A 22,499-nucleotide genomic window follows, 5' to 3' on the forward strand; every position below is an offset into this window, starting at 1 on the left:
ATTCTAAGCTTCTAGGTTACATAGATTATTTCCAATCTGTTTCAGGTAAATGCTTAAAAAACATTGATGAAACTTGACTTTAACAAACACATAACTGATTTAAAGAGTTGTCTCCCTGAACAAAGGTCTACCACCTTAAATAGTCGTCATGGCATGAGGTAACAGTTTAGGTCATGGAAAGTTCACTTGCTTTTCTATTGACTATACGAAATTTTCTTATTTTCTAACCTGCACGGCGATGAGACTAACTATGCATGTTCAATGATTTATTCCAAATGATTCTGCATTCCTGTCATATCTATTGAATATTACTTTTGCATCCGAGTTATGTAAATAGGCTCATAAACACAGGCACTTGTTTCTATCCATACGAAGGTCGACTATCCAAAAAGCTTCTATTTATATGGATAGAAACAAGTGCCTTGGATAGTCGACCTTCGTATGGATAGAAACAAGTGCCTGTGCTCATAAACATGAATTCTGACGTCTGTGAACATCTCAATTCATTCATTTTTCATGAAGAGTTTTAAAAGTAGATAAACTCATCATAGATACCAGGACTAAATTTTGTACATACGCCAGACGCTACAAAAGACTCATCAGTGACGCTCGAATCCAAATAGTTAAAAAGGCCAAATAAAGATTGAAGTTGAAGAGCATTCAGGACCAAAATTCCTAAAAGTTTTGCCAAATCCAGCTAAGGTAATCTTTTCCTGAGGTAGAAAAGCCTTAGTTTTTCAAAAATTTAAAATTTTGTAAACAGTTAATTTATAAATATAACCATATCAATGATAATTCATGTCAGCACAAAGTGCTGACTACTGGGCTGGTGATACCCTCGGGGAAATAAATTTCCACCAGCAGTGGCATCGACCCAGTGGTTGTAAATAAACTCATCATAGATACCAGGACTAAATATTGTACATAGAAAGAACTAACCATGGAACATCTCAATTTGTTCAATTTTCCAGAACTTAATTATTATGATTTGATATTTAAAGAATAGATGGCGGAAACAAAACAATTGCTGGTTGTTTTTTATGCCCCACCTACGATAGTAGAGGAGCATTATGTTTTCTGGTCTGTGTGTCCGTTCGTCTGTCCGTCCGTCCGTCTGTCTGTTCGTTCGTCCTTCTGTCCCGCTTGAGGTTAATTTTTTTTGTCGAGGTATTTTTTGGTGAAGCCCTCTGATATGATCTTTCTAATTTTAATGCCAAATTAGAGTTTTGACCTCAATTTCACGGTCCACTAAACATAGAAAATGATAGTGCGAGTGGGGCATCCATGTACTATGGACACATCCTTTGTTTTCTTTATGTCGTATTTTAATTCTAAAGATCTACTGCATCCCAAATTCCACATCCGTTTAAAAAAGAACTCATCAAAACAAAGGCTACGACTATCTCTAACAACGATTACATAAAAAGTAAAATCACAAAAATACTGAACTCCCAGGAAATTCAAAACGGAAAGTCCCTAATCAAAAGACAATGGCAAAATCAAATGATAAAACACATCAAACGAATGGTCAAGAGTTTATCTACAAACAAAAAGTAGATGCCAATGTTTGCGGATGATACCTCCCCGAGGGTACCACTAGCTAGGTAGTCAGCACTTATGTCTTAACAGTAATTATTATTGATATATATAGATCTAGGAAGATGTGGTGCGAGTGCCAATGAGACAACTCTCCATCCTTCCATAATTATTAATCAACTGTTTACAAAACTTCAAATGTCCGAGTAGATTACCTTAGCTGGATTTGGCAAACCTTTTGGAATTGTGTGTCCTCAATACAATTCAAATTCGTGCTTTATTTTGCAGTTTTAACCTTTTTCATTCGAGCTTCGCTGATGAGTCTTTTGTAGTCGAAACGCACGTCTAGCGTATAATATTTTAACCCTGGTATGAGTATGTATATAATTTATTTAGACAACTTTGTGTGTTCTAATTAGCTTGTGTTACTATATGATTCGTTTGTTATGCATTTAACGTTACATGTACATGTAAATCCACAATTTCTTTTGACCCAAATGTACTCAATGAAGGTTCTACCAGAATCACGTATCATGTGCTCTAGAATTGGTATTATATATTTACATTATACCTTCGAAGAAAATATAAATCTGATATCTTGCATGTGCTTCTGTCGACTTTTTCCTTGTTATCAGCAAGACAAGTGTCTGCTGTCATAATGAATATAATATATTTCACTTGATTTTATTGGTATAACATGTATAAAGCTACATATGATGTAATAAAAAGCTAACATTAAGGTATAAGTATCATTTGGAAATTTCTTTTTGATTGTCTGTATTATAAGCTTTTATATTTTATAACTAACTATCTGTACTCAAAGCAAGAAAGAATTGTGCAGAATAATAGGTTATCATCACAAAAAACTGGGTAAATGGTACGGAAAATTTCCATTTGTCAACTGCTATCAGGAAATCTGAGAAAATAAACAACATGCTACCGACACATGCAGCCAGTGCCGAAAATGTTTTTGTTCTTTCATATGCATTTGTAGCTCTCCAAGACATAACAAGAATCAATGACATATATATCACCACAAGACAAAACATTATAAAACTATCAATGTCTGCTTGCAATGTCACTGCAAGAGCTAGATATCCTAGAATATACAAATTCTGTAATCTGCTTTTGCCACTGGACGGTTCAAAGGCCAAGATATAGAACAAATGCGCGACACCAAAGACCAGCATACCTGGAATGAAGAGAGAGGTACGAGCCACTAATAATGCGTCTCCCAGACTGGATGTCAGTAATCCAATGAAAATGAATTTCTTATAGTCATTGTCCATAAGTTTAGACAAGTTTCCTTTAACAGTGGACCGCACAAAATATGCCAACGACAACACTGGAAGGATTTTAAAAAATGCGGCGAAGAATGTTATAGGAGGATAACCTATAAATGGCTGGTATAATACGAAGTATAAAAGGAGTGTCCCATAGAAGGGGTAAAGTGTTGGTTTAGGCAGATATCCTAACAGCTTTGTCTTCATCATATCCATGTCCTGTAAAAATAAAAGCAACAAAATTATTATTTTTTTTTAATTCCGATATGGTGTACCAGTATCCGTGTCGTAGGAAACCATGACTATTTCTTACTTGTTTTAATTACTGTGAGCCGGAGTGGACAGTGCCTATGATAGTTTCTCAATGGACTGAAGACTAATTGTGCGGGATGTATAAATACGCAGCCTCGTCAGGTCAAAATAGGGACGTTGTGTATGTATTCAATACATCGTGTAGAGAGAATGCCACGTTTTCAGTCCGATAAGAACCAATGCAACGCACTTTTTAGGAGTCCGTAGATGCCCTGTTGAAAGGCTTAATTTTTCCACATGCAATATACATTCATTTTCCAGGATCTTATCATTTCTATAATTATTAATTAGTATTTGGTTCTCGTCCTGAATATGCATGAACCATTTGCCACTGGACATTAAGCAAACCACAATCAATTTATTTAAAACTAACTCTCTTTGTAATGTATTTTCAGATTATTGCTTTTGGTCAAGTTGTAAAAGGAAAATTTTACGCTTATTGACGATTAATGATCTTGGTGATGTCTTAAAGTTTAACAAGAGACGTTTATCAGCCTTGAGCCACGGAGCAATTAAATAGACCACTGTTCTTTGTGGGTTCGTGTTGATAGATATTTAGTGTTTTCTGTAAAATGTTTTGTGGAATGTGTTTTTTTTTGGCTTTTGTATAGATGTGATACCATGGTGCTGTTTGTTTTTTCTCAACTTATGCTTTGAGATTGCCCCTCTTTGATCCCTTTTTATATTAGTCAAGATGTCTTAATGGTTTGGTTTATTTTTAAATCCGATTTGAAGTGTCACATGGGTTGTAACCATCGCCTTCTGATAATTTAACCATACTTGCAAGCAACAAGGGATCAAACGCATTCGACTTTCGTGAACCCTTTCTTCTGTGGAGTCAAATGTATATTAAATGGCAGTGAGATGGTTGGTGGTTCTTGGAGTTGCAATCCTGGCAGTCAGAAATTTGAGCAATATCGGACTTATAAAAGGTCACCAAAATAAGATTTGGTATGAGATTACACTTACAGATGTATTAGAAACGATCGAGATAAAAAAAAAAAGACGCAACAATTGCTTATTCTAAATAGTGAACCAGGAAATATAGCTTCGATTCTCTATAATATGACAATATCAATATGTGAAACCACTTCATTGAAAACTAAATCGTCCTTTGACAACAACAGGTTGGCAAATACGAGCGAATTAAACACTTATTGACACAACTTTTTCAGTGTTACACAATACCGAACGAGTATCATTTGTTAAAAGATCTTAAACGTTTGCGCATTTTACAAATAATTATTAAATCATCGATTTTTCAAGTTTAATGAACGTTTAAAATACAAAGATATAAAATTTCACCTACCATGTTTCAAGTACGGATATCCTTGATATAATGTGTACAATGGGGTGTGTCACACTCAGACAGACCAAGATAAAATTAATATTTACTCACCTTGAAAATACTATCTACCAATCTCTGCAGTAAACTTATAATATATAGTCATGTGGTTGCAAATAAGGTACAAACGAGATTTAAATACATTAATAGCTTTACCTTTCACTTTCAAATAAATTTTAAACAAAATCAAACTTAAGTTCGAATTGTTTTTTGGTCGACCTTCATTGAACAAAGCTTACATATTACACAATTGCTTATTATAAATATTAAACAGGTGTCTACGTATATTTGGCACTGTTTGGTTTTAAACTATATATATATTTATATATAATCTTTATTGCAAAATTACACCCATGAGGGTCAAGCAATACAATCAAACAATAATTTTATACTATACAATGCAATACACTGAAATACAATGTAATACAGTGGCGGATCCAGGGGGGGGGGGGGTTCCGGGGGTGCGCACCCCCCTTTATTTTTGCCGATCAATGCATTTGTATCGGGACATATGTTTTGCACCCCCTGCACCCCCCCCCCCCTTTGCCCTGGGTTAGCACACCCCTTTCGAAAATTCCTGCATCCGCCCCTGATGTAATACAATGAAATACAAAATAATACAATACAATATATAGAATAATAGAACATTAGAGTTCAATTATAAATGTATGTAAAAAACACCATCATAACCTTGCCTGACACGGGTCTGACTCCCTCAGCTCTAAAGACTGTTTTATGAAGACTATATACAAGTATGATCTACTGATCTGTATATCGTTCATTTACAGTCCGTATATAAAATTATTAAATATACTATGTAATAAATCTCCCAATAAAAATAGTAAATTGGATTGTTTCACCTCTTAGTAACGCTGAACATTCTACAGATCATTTCAATTATGGATAAATCCATTTAACGTTCTCCTTTATAGGGCGTTGTCCTTGAAAATATGAATAATATAGTACTTATTCAGTAACTTTCTTATTTTTATTTTTCTATGTTCACTTTAAGCTGTTTACGTTCTTTGCTTTAAAAGAGATAGTATTGGAAGACCATACAGTAACCCTTATGTTTTGTTATCTATGCGAGAAAATGAACAGCAACCCAACAACACAGAAAAGCAAAAGAAAATCTACTGTCAACACATTGCTAAGCGCCAAAAATTTGCTTTTTAAAATAGTTGCAGACTAGATGAGTTTCCACTTTTAACCAAGCTTTTATCGGTCGTTATCGATTGCCAGTTCTATATCGTCAATAATCGATCAAGTGTTTTATCCTGATTTAAAGTAATTTCTCGCAATTTGATTGGTTGATATTGTCCTAATAAATTGCAGTACAATTTTTTATTACGTCAATTGGAATTATCTCCCTTATAACATTGACCTAATAAAAAAAAAGAAAATTTGAGTTGATTATATATAAGTCCTAATATTTTGAATTTTTCACAGTTTTCGATTGAATATCTAAAATATATTTGGTTGATATTGTCCTAATATTGTATTTAAAAATTATGATATGTAATATAACAAAATCAGGATAAATTCGTTACACAGTGTTCAATTGTCCTAATACGAGAATTTATCGGGTCAATAAAATTCATATCGGGTGAGGCTTAGGCTTCGCCTCACCCGATATGAATTTTATTGACCCGATAAATTCTCGTATTAGGACAATTGAACCCTGTGTAACAAATAATATCATCAAAAATCGACTATCACGTGTTATATTGCCAATGATCAATTGTCGCATGTTATAACGCCAATAATCGATTATAATGTGTTCCATTCAGCTCCATCTCAGTCAGTTTCAGACGAATAATTTGTTCCAAACGTAAACCGTTATAAACAAGTGGGTAACAAGTGCAGTTTTTTTTTTCTAATCAACAAATTTACTTGCGGGGATATTTTTAAAAGTGATGTGTTCTTGTATATTCTCTAATGTACGTTTACCCAATACTTGAAAATAATATATCAATATTTACACAGAAGTCTACACCATCATGTATCAGCATAAATTGCACCTTTTAGCTACTAACCCTTTAAAGGGTATATATAATCCTATAATATAAGACTTCGTAGGTGACTAGGGGTTTATCATGATGGAGATGTTCCATAAAGTAGGCAGTGACAAGATATCAATGGTGATTGTGAAGGAATAAGTAAATTAATAGGTTTTTTTAATTACAAATATCTATTTTATTAAACATCACTGATTTAAATCAAAACTACTGTATATCTCGTACATTCTACGGGAAACATGTTAAATGTGTCTCTTTCATTTCTATATATATCAAATAAATCTAGAAGCTCATCTCTCTTCGGTTACAAATGTGATATCAAATAGTTAAACGTTCAATCAAAAACATTGAAAGTTATTAAATATAAATTAATGCTTTGCAGTTTTACTCGTTAACACAACAAAACAATAGTGTATATTTCTAATTGACTTACCTTTGAATGTCGCTATCAGATATAATCATGACGGCTTCACTGTTCAAGGCTAGCGCAATGTCAATGTCCTTGATTCTGACAACTAACCTGCGCAATGAAGTTACATCAGGAACAATTATTGATTGTACTGGCAGTACCTAACTTTCTCAAATCACATGCTATTCAGCTTTACAAAGTAAGCTCATTTGTCAGCGGTAAAGTTACAGTTGTCTAGATTATTGATTGAGTATTTCTACACTTCATATAGATCTTAGAAAGATAAGAACGTGAATAAAATGGCACATGGTATATCATGCTTTGTTTTGTTGTTAATCAATATGTAGTTATGTCTGTATTGTAATCATTTACATAAAGAAACTGGATATTTCTTTAAAACTGCAATCCATTAAAGGAGCGTGTCTCAAGTTCCAATGGAAATATTAAATACATGTACTGTTCGGATGGTGTCTGCTCTTTGGTTGGGTTGTTGTCTCTTTGACATATTCCCCATTTTCATTCACTATTTACTTAACAAATCCGTAAGTAGTTAAATGGTATGTATGTGAATACTTTCAGTGGTGGATCCAGAACTTTTCCTAAAAGGGGGGGGGGGGGTGTCCGCTCCAGTCATGCTTCAGTGATTCCCTATATAATCAACCAAATTTTTCCCACGAAAGGGGGGGTCCGGACCCCCAGGCCCCCCCCCCCCCTGGATCCGCCTATGACTTTTATCAATTACGGAAGATCCTGATGACAGGCTCTTGGATAATAGATTAGTTAAAAAGGTTATCAAAATACAATTTACAGCAAATTGATGTTTTGGAGCTTTCACAATGACACCAAACGCCAAAAGATAGATTGGTGCTGGTCAGACATCTAGCTGCAAATATTACACATTTTGGAAGAGATCAGATGAACAATAAATGTAATTGGTAGAATACTGATGAGTAGGCATGTAGGATCGGAGAAATTTAATTTTGGACTTCACTGAATCTGACGGCGTCAATATACCGAATCTGGTCAGGCACATAGTTAACTTTTGTATGGGCTCTTATACCGGTAGAGAGCGTTGCACTCTCCTACACGGTTTATCGGATTTAACTTCCCCATTCAGATCGGACGTGGCTCTGTATTTATGCATCCCCAATAGCCAAAACTGTTGCCTTTTTAAGGATTGGCAGCTGCGGATGAAAAAAAGTACAAGTCATCATTTCTATAACTCAATCAATCCACGGAGTGTCAAGAGAATTGAAGAAAAAATGTAAACTCTGTCTCATTGAATATGAACTTGCTGTGTAAAGAATACACAATTTATCAATTGTAGAAAAAAGCGAAATATATCTAAAACATAATAGCTGTATATAATTTAATGTTGAATATATTGGTAAAAGTATAGAATCTGTTTATCAATGATGTATGTACTGCATCATGAAATACTCAAAAGATGATTTAATATCACAAGCGACAATATAATCCACAACGGTATTTGTCAACTTATGATTTTTAAACATGCAAAAGATATATATGTATCATAATTTTCATACTTAATCATTACAAATTTATATTAATATTGAAACTTTGGGTTTTATCTACCCTCCACATTTATTTTTCTATTCCGTATGTGCAATTCAGTGAATGATTCACATATTGACAGAACGATTTAGTTTTTTGTTTAATCATGAGTGTCCTTTTCTACTGAGTTATTGATACAAATTTCTTATTTAAGTATAGACAAAAAATCATAATTCGTGACAAACCACATTGATTCAGCAAACAGTCGACATTCAAATTGATACTTAATGTAACATCCTACTGATGGACTTCACTGGTTAATTCACAGGCCGGCACAGTGAGCTGTTGTTATCATTTGACGTCCGTCTTCTGTCCGAATAAGTCCTGTCCTTATCGTTATTTGTTGACTGTCTGGATTCGCATAACGTCGGATGATGCATGTAGCAAGAAATTATTTCCAAAACTCACGATAAATCCATAGAGGCACATCTCCTTGAAAAAAAACATTGAATCATAATTTCCTTGTTGATAAACACATCTAAACAATATGTCCTAATTATCTACATCAGTGTTATATATAGTTAGGAGTACGGTGTTAAAAATCACGTACCGTTTCAAATGTGCTGCTATGACAAACTGTTGCAGTAGTATATGATGTGATTTTTATGCGCCCGTGGCCCACGGTTGATGATGGTTATCTCTCTCCTGCCTTGTTATTCCTCACTCTACTCGGTCTAGCTTTTTTATTAGTTCATCCTGCTTTTTTTAACCTATAAATTGTCATCCTGCATTTGTTTACTCAAGTCTTGTCCTGTCTTTTCCCTTATGAAACTGAATTGTTTGTCGCAAACGTGCAGCAGACTTTCTGCAAGCTTGCGGCAAACAAAAAGTTTGCAGGAATACAATAAATAGTGTTTGAAGATGTTTGCCGCTAGCTGCAAACTTCCGGCAAACATTGCTGCAAGCTTGCGGAAAGTTTGCAGACACATCAATGTTTGCCGTAAGATTGCCAGAAGGTTTAAAATAATAAAAAAATGTTTGCCGCAAGATTGCAGAAAACTTTGAACATTCTATATGTTTGCCGCAAGATTGCAGAAAACTTTGACCATTCTATATGTTTGCCAGAACATTGCAGGAATTACACAATATTGACTGGGCATGCCTAGTTGGCACTTCCTGAATGCTAATAATTTGAAATTGTTGATAGGTCATGTTGGTTGTGTTTTGAAATGCATTTCACATTTAAGAGATCAAGGAGGCATTTTGGTTCAATAATATGGGATAATCAGTATGTAATTTTGTAAGTACAAATGATTCATAGAACTTCATGTTTTAATGAAATAATTAATGTTATCCATGATCATACATAATTAAGTAAGCGACTTTATATACATGTATGTGTTATTGAAAAACTTAAGCCATTATAAGTTTGAATTTGTAACTGATGTACTGCACCATCATGATCATGTTTATTAAGATTAAATTCTGTAGTAATGCAATTATTACCTAGCTTTATATTCTCAATACACATTTGAGATTTTACTTTGTTCATTTTTTTAATACAGGTATATTGTGTCATTTGAGAATGACTCCTGCCTCCTTTTCAAAACTGAAATGCATGTATGTATTTCCTTAAATCTCATGAGTTTGCAATAAAAGGAGGCGTCCTTCAGCTGGCCCTTAAACAAATATATACTAGTTCAGTGATAATGAACGCCATACTAATTTCCAAATTGTACACAAGAAACTAAAATTAAAATAATACAAGACTAACAAAGGCCAGAGGCTCCTGACTTGGGACAGGCGCAAAAATGCGGCGGGGTTAAACATGTTTGTGAGATCTCAACCCTCTTCCTATACCTCTAGCCAATGTAGAAAAGTAAACGTATAACAATACGCACATTAAAATTCAGTCCAAGAGAAGTCCGAGTCTGATGTCAGAAGATGTAACCAAAGAAAATAAACAAAATGACAATAATACATAAATAACAACAGACTACTAGCAGTTAACTGACGTGCCAGCTCCAGACTTCAATCAAACTGACTGAAAGATTATGATTTCATCATATGAACATCAGGCACAATCCTTCCCGTTAGGGGTTTAGTATCATACGATCATAACATATATGAGAAGAACATAACCCGTGTCATGCCAACAACTGGTTTTTGAATAAATGTGTTTAGTTCCGATGCAAAGACCCTATAAGTGAATCAATATTCACGCCAAAATATGCAATCTTTAATGACCTGACAACAGTATCGTAACTATATCCCTTCTTAATAAGTCTATTCAAAGGTTTTGTTAGTTTTTGAGGTGAATACTGACACCTTTGTGCTTTATAAAGAATATTTCCATAAAAAATTGGATGTGAAATACCTGAACGTATAAGAAGTCTGCATGTTGAGCTATATTTACGAATGATGTCCTTATACCGATGATAAAATTTAGTAAATGTTTTGACTAGTTTGTGATATCGAAAACCCTGGTGTAATAATTTTTTTAGTAATACATAAATTTCTCTCGTTAAAATCTAAAACATTGTTACATACACGAGCGAATCGTACAAGTTGAGATTTATAAACACCGTAAGATGGTGACAAGGGAACGTCACCATCTCAAAATGGATAATTAACGATAGGAAATGAAAAATCATCTCTTTTATCATAAATTTTAGTATTCAGCTTTCTGTTAGTGATATAGATATCAAGATCGAGGAAAGGACAGTGGTCATTGTTAGTATTAGCTTTATTTAAAGTAAGTTCAGCAGGATAAATTTCTTTAATATACATACTGAAGTCGTCATTATTGAGAGCCAAAATATCATCCAAATATCTAAAAGTATTATTAAATTTGTTTATTAGATGTTGTTTCGATGGGTCTTTGCTTATTTTTGTCATAAATTGTAACTCATAGCAATACAAAAACAGGTCCACAATAAGTGGTGCACAGTTAGTCCCCATTGGAATTCCGATAATCTGACGATATACGGAATTCCCAAAGCGAACAAAAATGTTATCGAGTAAAAATTCAAGGGCATATATAGTATCAAAGCATGTCCAATTGACATAGTTTTTTTGTTTATTGCTACTAAAAAATGACCTAAAAGAGTTTGAACATATATATCCACATTCTGACTTTTTAAATGCCCATTCAATTAGGTGTGTGAATTTCTTTTTAATGAGAAGGTGAGGCAAGAATTCTTCCAATGACAGTTTGTATAAAGACAGGAATTGACTTTTTAAAAATGTTGCTGTGTAATTTTTGAAAGAGATAAATTGAATGTGTCTTCACACATCACATTAGTATATGTATAGTTCCTGCAAGTTTGCCACATGTTTGCCACAAACAAATGCCGTAAGGATGCCGCAAACTTCATTTGCATGGTAAAATGGTTTGCCGCAGGGCTTTTTTTCGGTAAGGGTTTTTTTTCAAATTTCATCCTAAAAGTAAACTGTTTATGACTATATAGCTATAAATCTCAAATTATGAATTCGTACATGCAATGATATGTGAGATATGTATCTGTATATGTATTATTAAATCTATTTACCTGTTTATCGACTTTTATGTATGACTAAGCAAGACCGTGGCTATTTATCATTATTAAAATATACTTTTGGGCTTTAGGTAATATTGTAACTTCGGGTTATCTCCCTTGCGTCTCCAACATAAACAAATTTTATCTGACATTTACAATTTAGTGATTATTATAATGTAGATGGGACTGGCATGCACAAGACCTGATATTAACAATGTCATAGACTTTCCACAAAAAGTGTTGTTGCTCGGGAAAAGCGGTGCAGGTACAATGAAAAAATTAATATAAGTCATACAGAACTCGCACCCCCTTTTTAGCTGCTCACCTACAGACCTAGCCTGAAGGGCCAAGTGAGCTTTTCTCGTCACTTGGCGTCCGGTGTCGTCGGCGTAAACTTTTAACATTTTGAACTTCTTCTAGAGAACCACTGAATGGAATGAAACAAAACATGGCATGAATGTTCCTTATAATGAGGTGCTGACCAAGTGTTGTTAATTTGTAGCGATCCATCATCCAAGATGACCGGCAGCCGGGTGGGGGGGGGGGGGGGGTGGGGGGGGGGGGCTGGAATCAGTTTAAAATAGCACCCTATAGGAAATGCATACAAATCACTTCTTTTAGAGAACCACTGAATGGAATGAAACCCAAACATAGTATGAATGTTCCTTATGAGGTGCTGACCAAGTGTTGTTACACGTAGCCGATCCATCATCTAAGATGGTCCCCAACGGGGGCTTAGTTTAACATAGGACCCTATGGGAAATGCATACAAATGACTTCTTTTAAAGAACCACTAAATGGAATGAAACCAAATATGACATGAGTGTTCCTTATGAGTTGTTGACCAAGTGTTGTTACTTTGTAGCCAATCCGTCATTCAAGATGGCCACCTAGTGGGGGACTTAATAGTTTAACATAGGATCCTATGGGAAATGCATACAAATGACTTCTTTTAGAGAACCACTGAATGGAATGAAACCAAACATAGTATGAATGTTCCTTGTGAGGTGCTACAGACCAAGTGTTATTACTTTTTAGCCGATCCATCATCCAAGATGGCTGCCAGTGAGGTGACTTGGTTTAACATAGGACCCTACAGGAAATGCATACAAATGACTTCTACTAGAGAACCACTGAATGGAATGAAACCAAACATAGCATGAATAATCAGGTGCTGGCCAAGTGTTGTTACTGTGTAGCCAATTTATCTTTTTTTATATGATTTCAAAAAAAAGAAGAGTCAGGTGAGCAATACAGGCTCTTGAGAGCCTCTAGTTATATTTTTAGTAGACATTTTATTAACATGAAAAATTCAAAAAGAGGGATATCATATTGTTATACATGCTGTGTATTGTTAAATAGTACATATAAGTAAATAGTATGGATAAGAGCAAGAACACATTTGATAATTTTAAATAATAATATTTATTTACTAAAAAAAAAAATGGTAGCTGTCTTCGGTTTACAGCATGATGAAGGGTTGAATAGATAATTTCACATGTCCAACCCAGGACAAAAGGGAGGGTTTCCAACTATATGTCCCTATTTAAATGCATTGATCGTCTAAAACAAAGGGGTGTTCCAACCCCCGTAACCCTCCCCTGGATCCGCCATGCACTGCTAGTCTACTAGTCTACAGTACTAGACCACCACCCTTCCCTCAAATTTGTTAATTTTAGTTTTGTCAGAAAGACTTTAAAGGCCTTGACTGACGATTTTGATACAACCCCAGGAGGAAGAGTTCCACTCCTTCTTGGGAAGAATGAGTGTTTGCGATAGATAATCAGATGATGCTGATGGTTCTTGAAAGCATTTGTTGTGCATCTTTAGTGTCAGTCCTTTTGTTGGAATGAGATGACCTTCCTTTGATATGGCCACTATGTGAGTCTTGCTTTGTTCCTTCTTTGTCCTAGGGATGTCCATTTAAGATGTTGTAGCACCATGTTAGACAAATTAAGTTCTTGAAATAGATTGAGGTTAAAGTATACTATAGTAAATATAAATATTTAAAAAGTAACAAGGGACTTTTATTTTACATCTCATGGTTTGACTCCTGATCAGATGACATTCAATAATGATTTTAATTATAAATCCAGATGCTGGTGCATGTAGCTTACAAATGCCAATATTTGGATGCTCATCCTCCATGTGGGGTTGCAATTTAGACACTACCAAAAAAAGTCAGTAAAATGGAGGTCCACTCCCCATATTCCTGTGACAGAAACCAGTAAAGACATATGGGGAAAAAAACACTTGTCTCTGATATGTTAAATGGGTGAGTTTGTGATTTTGATTCCTTTGAATTGTTTGCATGTTGATTCATTGATTTTTGCATAAGGCTTTTTATTACAGGAATCTATTTTTAATGATAAAGTTTATTAATATGAATACATTTTTTTATTCAAAGGTAAAACAAGCATGCTGTATGGTTGGAAGCTAGGGTGTGATTCTGTCATAAAACCAATACCTACAGACGATTTTAATGTTGAGAAGATTGAACATAAAGGACAAATCTACATAGTATGGGATTTGAGTGGTGCTCCCTATTACCATCCAAGATGGAGACAGTTTTACCATGGAACTAATGGTATATTTGTCTCCATTTTAATTGATAATGAATGATAATTTCACTGATAATCTTCCTGCAGAATAAGAGAGGCTACTTAGTGGCAGGTTTAGAATGATTTTGTAAATAATCTTCAGGAATTGTAGTACATTTGTAAATGATGATATTTTTAGTTTAGAACAATGTTTTACTAATCCCAAAACTTCAATGTAACAAAATGTTGCTATAGTCATACAATGTATAACACATTTAATACTTCAGCAATACACAGATTATATGGGTCAGAATTTACTGTCATGGAATTTGTGTTACATCTGACAATTTCTTAAAATGTATAGTCAATTAAGATTCAGAATGAATAAAACATAAAACGGAAGAAAACTTGCATGATGATGATATAAATGATTCCAATAGAATTCCACTTTTTCTGATGCAAGTGTTTCTTATACTAAATTTCAGTGTGATTTTTGGTGGACATTTTGTTGAATTTATCGTGTCCGTAAAAATCATGTGGTTAAAAATACGTCTCAGTTGATTGTATCTTTCAAATACTCTTTGCTATATGGATATTAATATCAATAAGAGGTGTTAGATAACTATTTTATGGTGCTTAATAGGGTATACATGTCATATTAAAACGAGAAAATAGGTTATATTTGCAGAAATTGAAGATGTAACATTTTGTGTCATAAATGTTACATCCAAAAATGTTACTTAAAACAGCTTTGAGATGTTCCCTGTCAAAAACATGCAGATCTACCCGGAGATAAACTGTTCCAACATTCGGGTATAATGTTTTGCATGGACGGTTTTTCCTAGAAGTACTTCAAATACGCAAGTGTTGGACATCCATGAAAATAGTGTCAATTTGTTACATCTTATATACAACACTAATAAATTAAATAAAAGAGAACCAATTAACATAATAGCAATATTCAATTGATGTTTTGAAAAATTTATGACATAATGTCATACTAATGTATAACCATATTCAACACATGCAGTCTTTTCAACTTTCAATGGAAGAAAACAAGGTTGCAAAATTGAAGGAAGTGCAAGCCAGACATTAGTTACATCATGTACATGAAATATTTCAGTTATATTTACCACATAAATATACATGAAATGAAGGATTACTGTGATTAATTTTGTTATTTCTAAATCTGATATCATCAAGATTGTTAACCTGACAAATTTGGTACGCTAAGTTTGATGTAAACAGATTTATGATAGATGAAGAATGGTACAACCATTTCGCTGCAATAAGTCCGTGTAGAATATGGTTTCATTGTTACACCCTTGAATTGTTTGTCAAAATTTAGGCTAATGAAAAATTCATCAATAAAAGTAACCCAATTTACACACAGAGATTAGTTCACATTGCACCACAAATATAATACTAGGAAAGGTCCATGAAAAGATAAGCTAATATAGATACTGCAGTATCTGGTGTAACACTGAAACTAAATAAATTTTTGATGTAACAAAGACAACAAATTTGAAAAATAGTTCATAATAAAAAAAGTATGAGGACCCAATTGGATTTAGTCAACTTTTTTTTTCATCTGCACCATGCATTTCTGATATCCTGTAACCTTTCACCAAAAATTGATTGCGGTATTTTCAGAAACATGAAAAGAAAACCGAAATTGTGTCCTGTTACATCCATGAGTTTAAAAGTGAAATTTCTTGAATATGATTCAAAATTAGACAGAATACTGCTAGTATTTAATCTGTTTAGAGATAATGAACAGACTTAACCCTACACAGATGTTAAATTGTTCATAGAATTTCTGAAAACCAGTATTTACAAGAAGTTTTGGAGTCTGTGTTACATCATTCAATGAAATGAAAAAATGCCACTAATATCATGTTGCATGAACAAGTTATCTTTTTGCATACAGAAATGGAAAGGCCTTGATCCCTAGGTTTAATTTACAGTGGCCTTTTCATTTTATGAGTAGTTTTAAATTTTCTAAAAAGACAGTTTTGGATGTAACAAAAATTTCATGACAGTAAATTCTGACCCATATATTCCTTTCAATATTGCAAAAATGTAAAAATATTAGTTAAAACCGAAGAAATAAAAAAAAAAATTATGAGCCTTCGCTTTGTTTTGGGATAATTTTTCTGACATCCTGATATTACCTGTTTTGTATTAAGTCAAAGGACAGGGTTCTCACTAAGGATTTTTTAAGGCGAGTGCAGGCACTCGTCATTTTTGTCCATGGTGAGTCCCAACAGTAAGAAGATATTTTATTGCAATATGATTTATCATTTTAAGGCTCCATGACCTAAAAGAGCAATAAAATGACATTAAATTCAGATTTATTTTTTTCTATTGTTATAAAATGATGATATGACTATGAGCAAGGGTTTGTATAGTAAGATACAAATCCTTGCTATGAGTGTTCAGTTTATACAAATTTTGATGCATCTTTGGATTCACCAGTTTTGAAAATGATGAGTTCAGACAGATTTTCATGAGTCCTGGACTCATGGACTCGCCTTAGTGAGAACCCTGAAAGGAGTCATAACTATTTGAGTATAACAAAAAAAAAGTAATTGAAATTGATAAATTGTTGTTTGCTTGTGTGCATCGACAACTGATTTTTCAATCTTGACATGCAAATGTACATGTATGTTTCTGTATGATGTCAGGCCTTTGATAATTTCTGATGATTTATTCACATCTTAAGGATGCACTTAGGTGAGGTTTTGGAATAAGTGTGAAATGTTTTCGGAATCCTTGGTGTTTTTCCATACTATGCAAGGTAAAATATTTTGCCCCAGAACACTATTTATTTTTTAACATAAGACTTAAAAGCTCATAAAAGGTCATTTGACAAAATTGAAGCAGATTCTTTATTTTCTTTCTTTTGATTTGAAACCGAAATAATAGCCATACAAATATTAGGTAAAAGACCAAGTGAGCCTTTTCCCCACCATATTTTATATATCAAATATCTCGAAAAGGAGCTCAATGACCTATCATTATTTTTAGCTTATTTTTATCCTTAACTAATACTCTTCCATCTTAAAGTATAAATTTTGATTTCTTGATTTGATAAATTTGACCTTAGATCACCTAAGTACATCCTTAAGGCAGGGGTTATCACCTAAGTACATCATTAAGGCAGGGGACATCACCTAAGTACATCCTTAAGGCAGGGGACATCACCTAAGTACATCCTTAAGGCAGGGGACATCACCTAAGTACATCCTTAAGGCAGGGGACATCACCTAAGTACATCCTTAAGGTAGGGGACATCACCTAAGTACATCCTTAAGGCAGGGGACATCACCTAAGTACATCCTTAAGGCAGGGGACATCACCTAAGTACATCCTTAAGACAGGGGACAATTTAAAGCTTGACATATTGTATACCTTAGATGGTCACCCCTTAGATCATCTAAGTACATCCTTAAGGCAAGGGACATCACCTAAGTATATCCTTAAGGCAAGGGACAATTTAAAGCTTGACATATTGTATAGACTCCTATCTTTTTTTGAAGACTATATTTTGTATTCTCAATGTCTTTTAGTTAATTGTGTGATCGGTTTGCTCATGTCTGTATATTACACATCTCATTTAATTCATAATTACTCCCCTTGTTTTGCAGTATTAGTTATAGTAGTAGACAGCAGTGATAAAGATGTTATGAGATCACTGAGGGAAGATGTCACCTCCATTCTACAGGAGAGAGATTTAGATGACATTCCATGTGTACTTATACTCAATAAATCTGACATAACTGGTAGGTTTCATTCATAAAAATTCATGAACCAAACAAAACAAAATCAATCATTTATATAAATTTGAATTAAACTTCTTCTGTCCAATACAAATATTTAAGTAGACAAAGCGAAGGCAAAGTAAATATCCTTAACTATTAATATGATGGTTGAAAATTTTAGGCTCTTAAAAACTTTTATTTCATTTTTTTGTAAACATAAATGCACACTTCGTCCAAATATGTTCCTTGCACACACAAGGTCAAGGTTCAGTTTCAGTAGCAACACATGTGTTTTATGTTTGAATTTTTACGATATATATTCTCTGCAAGGTTTCCCTAGGAAGCTCCATTTAGAACTTTTATAATCAAACAAACAGTTTCAAGTATTTCACATCCAATATTTTATGGAAATATGCTTTATAAAGCACAAAATGTCAGTATTCACCTCAGAAGCTTACAAAACCTTTAAATAGACTTATTAAGAAGGGATATAGTTAGGATACTGTTGTCAGGTCATTAAAGATTGCATATTTTGGCTTTAATATTGATTCACTTATAGGGTCTTTGTACCAAACTAAACACATTTATTTATAAACTAGTTGTTGGCATGACATGGGTTATGTTCTTCTCATATATGTTATGACGGTATGATACTAAAACCCTCACAGGGAGGATTGTGCCTGATATTTATATGATGAAGACATAATTTTTCAATCAGTTTAATTGGTCTGGAGCTGGCATGTCAGTTAACTGCTAGTAGTCTAATGTTATTTATGTATTATTGTCATTTTGTTTATTTTCTTTGGTTACATCTTCTGACATCAGACTTGAACTGAATTTTAATGTGCGTATTGTTATGCGTTTGTTTTTTCTGCATTAGCTAGAGGTACAGGGGGAGGGTTGAGATCTAACAAAACAAATTTAATCGCCGCATGTTTGCTCCTGTCCCAAGTCAGGAGCCTCTGGCCTTTGTTAGTCTTGTTTTATTTTAACTTTTAGTTTCTTGTGTACAATTTGGAGTTTAGGATGGCGTTCATTATCACTGAACAAGTATATGTTTGTTTAGGGGCCAGCTGAAGGACGCCTCTGGTTGCGGGAATTTCTTGTTACATTGAAGACCTGTTGGTGACCTTCTGCTGTTGTCTGCTCTATGGTCGTGTTGTTGTCTCTTTGACACATTCCCCACTTCCATTCTCAATTTTAGTGATGATTACCACAAATAATTAAAAGTCACAATTTTATTGCAAAATTCATCTCTTAATTCTTCTTCTAAAACTTTTAAAAATTCTATTTTTAGATGAGAAACCAGAAGCAATGGAGAAGACTATAGACTTTCCAAGTTCATCTAATCTTCATGTTATCTCCTGTTGTGCCAAAGATGACAAAAGTTGTAAAGCAGCTTTAGAAAAAATATCTGATGTGTGTAGGAATTCAAAACGGCCAGAACTATAAATCATGTTTTCATTAGAATCAAAGCTTTTTTTTATTATATTGACAGATCCTCGCAATACTCAATGTAAAGATCTGTAATTTGTCTTTTTAACTAGTTTATATTTCAAATCTATTCAAAAAATAAAAAATAAGTTAAGGGCTCGTCCAGAATTAAACATACATATAAGGTTTGGGAGGCATTTTTTACTCTCACTTATCAATTTTGGAACAGCTCTCAAATGATAGTCACCAGTACTTTGAGTATAAATATTAAAGCATTTAGTGTAATCTTTAAACTTAAAAGGATTAAACAATTTAATGAAGTTCAAATGAAGTTTTTTTCAACAGCCAATGTATATTTTTCAAGATAGGTTTGTGTGCGTTTTATTGTAAGTAATTTATTTTTTAGATTCAGGTACTGGTACTTATCTTTTAAATTAAATCTCTTGGCAGATAAAAATGTCTTTTGATTTTCATATATATGTTGAAGTGTATGCAAAAGTATTAGAAATAAACAGGACTAAATAATTTGCCAGAAGTGTATTGAGATGTAGGGACAAAAGTTGTTCCAATGCATTGCCTAAATTTTTTTTGAAAATATGAGAAAAAAAAAATATCATTAAAAATAGAAGAAATCTTGGTGCTAACATCAAAAAGACAGCAACCCAATGGCACATATAAAAGACAACTTGAGTGATAAATCATTGTCTAATAACTTCAGTAGTCTTGAACAAGTTCAAATCTTAACTTTAACAATAGTTTTGAACACTCAATTTTTGTAAACAAATGAAACTAGTTGAACTTGCAATGATATGTCAACTTAATAGATTATATCCTTGGCGTCTAAGGTATCAATCTTTAGGTTTAGTGTGGTTAAATATTTTAAAACAACAAAAAAGTCAGACCCTCATAATCAACAAAAAGCATCTTAAAACATATTATTAATAAAATCCATATTTAATGATAAATAGATTAAGCTTATTGTACAATTTTTTTCTGACCGTGTGTGGCATATCTTTGTTCTTTATCACTGTATATTGCAATTCATCTTGTACTTTAATGTATGAAAAGCTTTACAATTAAGCAGCATTTTTATTAACACAAGACAAAGACTTATTTTAAATATTTTGCTAACTTATTGAAATCAGGTTGTATTTTATTTAAGAGTTGTTTTGTTTTACTTTTTTTTATATACATGATTTCATTTGTTCTGTTTAAGAGCTAATACGCACATTGTTGTCTATTTACATATATTGTTTAAACAATTTTTCAAATTTTATATTAAAATTTTATTAATTTTGTGATGCCAAATATATAACGCCATCAGAAATTACCAAATTTATTATAAGATGTATATGTCTCTAGAAAGGTTCATCTGACCTTGACCTCATTTTCTTGGTTCATTGGTCAATGCTTTCATAGTAGTCTGAATATTATCAAAAGGTAAAGTATATTAGGTGAAGGCAATGATTGTAAGCAGAACAAGTCAGTCTTGCTAAGTTATTCTGACCGTGACCTTGTTTTTCAAGGTTCATTGGTCTATATTTAATACCTACCAGTAGTAAAACCTTGATCTTAAAGGCTTTCAACATATCGGTACTTCAATATTGACCAGTTAAGCAGCTTAGACATCGCAGTGTTTGCACTTTTGTTTAGGAATGTTTGAGGATATAATTTCATCCAAAGTTCATGCTGGTCAGATTGGAATCCCTATGTCTAAAATTCTGCTTGGTAAAACAAAAAGTATGCAACATTCTAGTATATTCAATTTCCTTAAATTATCATATTCTTGTTAAAGACGGTATAGTAACCTATAACTGCTATAATCCTTGTTTTTTCAACTTAATTTTTTTTTCTAGTAGATATTTGTCTGATTGATAAACATACCACACTTCCTTATATTTGTAACATAACTTCTATTTCTATTTCTCAACTATAACAAAAAGGTTCAGGATTTTATTTTGTTCATGCACATCCTCAGATTTATTTTCTACAAATGTGGAAAAAAAATATTGATAATACTGCAGGTTTGAAGAGTTGCTCTTACAAGATACATGTCCAAACAATTGCAAAACTACAATCCTCTAAGATATCACAGCTTTACTGTCTTTGGAAGAACTATCTTATCACACTCATTCAATGGTAGAAATAAATAATGGGGAATGTGTCCATGGAACACAGGTGATGCCCCAGCTCTCATATCACATATTAAAGAACCCCAAATATATAATTTTTGTTGAAATCAAACAAAGTTTAATTTTGGTTTAATTTTGGACCCCAATTTGGACCAACTTGAAAACTGGGCCTATAATCAAAAATCTAAGTACATGTTTAGATTCAGCATATCAAAGAACCCCAAGGATTCAATTTTTGTTGAAATCAATGAAAGTTTAATTTTGGACCACGATTTAGACCAACTTGAAAACTGGGCCCATAATAAAAAATCTAAGTACATGTTTAGATTCAGCATATCAAAGAACCCCAAGGATTCAATTTTTGTTGAAATCAAACAAAGTTTAATTTTGGACCATGCTTTGGACCAACGTGAAAACTGGACCCATAATAAATCAAAGAGCTGAAGAGCTCTGAAGGGAAAAGACGGCCATTGTTCCAATTTTTAGGGGGGTATCTTTTGATAGTCTACATACAAAGAATGAGCAAAAGAACAGCTAGAACATATAGAAAGGCTGACAATAATGAAACTAATTGTTGTTTATTGTTATTTCATTTCCTTAGTCAAGAATTCATCATAGAGACAATTTGGACCAATGAGATCTGCACCTTCTAAATCAAAACATTTGATTTAA

At 33.3% G+C, this 22,499-nt stretch overlaps 2 protein-coding genes across 5 annotated transcripts; one reads left to right on the forward strand and one right to left on the reverse strand.

The window, feature by feature from the left end:
* Positions 1–2,182: 2,182 nt before the first annotated feature.
* On the reverse strand, positions 2,183–7,114 carry LOC143069613 (lysoplasmalogenase TMEM86A-like). 4 transcript variants are annotated; one of them, XM_076244333.1, is made up of 2 exons: positions 6,928–7,114; positions 2,183–3,038 (listed from the first exon to the last, which is right to left on the reverse strand). In XM_076244333.1, exon 2 carries the CDS (start codon positions 3,033–3,035, stop codon positions 2,340–2,342), a length of 696 nt encoding a protein of 231 aa, XP_076100448.1. In that variant the 5' UTR covers positions 3,036–3,038; positions 6,928–7,114; the 3' UTR covers positions 2,183–2,339. The 4 variants fall into 4 exon arrangements, with proteins under 4 accessions (XP_076100448.1, XP_076100450.1, XP_076100447.1 ...); XM_076244335.1 differs by lacking the exon at positions 6,928–7,114 and adding an exon at positions 4,633–4,731; XM_076244332.1 differs by lacking the exon at positions 6,928–7,114 and adding an exon at positions 4,531–4,668.
* Positions 7,115–12,059: 4,945 nt separating this feature from the next.
* On the forward strand, positions 12,060–20,993 carry LOC143069614 (uncharacterized). The gene is made up of 4 exons (XM_076244336.1): positions 12,060–12,222; positions 14,365–14,544; positions 18,148–18,282; positions 19,559–20,993. Exons 1-4 carry the CDS (start codon positions 12,138–12,140, stop codon positions 19,711–19,713), a joined length of 555 nt encoding a protein of 184 aa, XP_076100451.1. The 5' UTR covers positions 12,060–12,137; the 3' UTR covers positions 19,714–20,993.
* Positions 20,994–22,499: the final 1,506 nt, after the last annotated feature.

Source organism: Mytilus galloprovincialis, chromosome 3, assembly GCF_965363235.1.
Source record: "Mytilus galloprovincialis chromosome 3, xbMytGall1.hap1.1, whole genome shotgun sequence".
Lineage (NCBI taxonomy): Eukaryota > Metazoa > Mollusca > Bivalvia > Mytilida > Mytilidae > Mytilus > Mytilus galloprovincialis.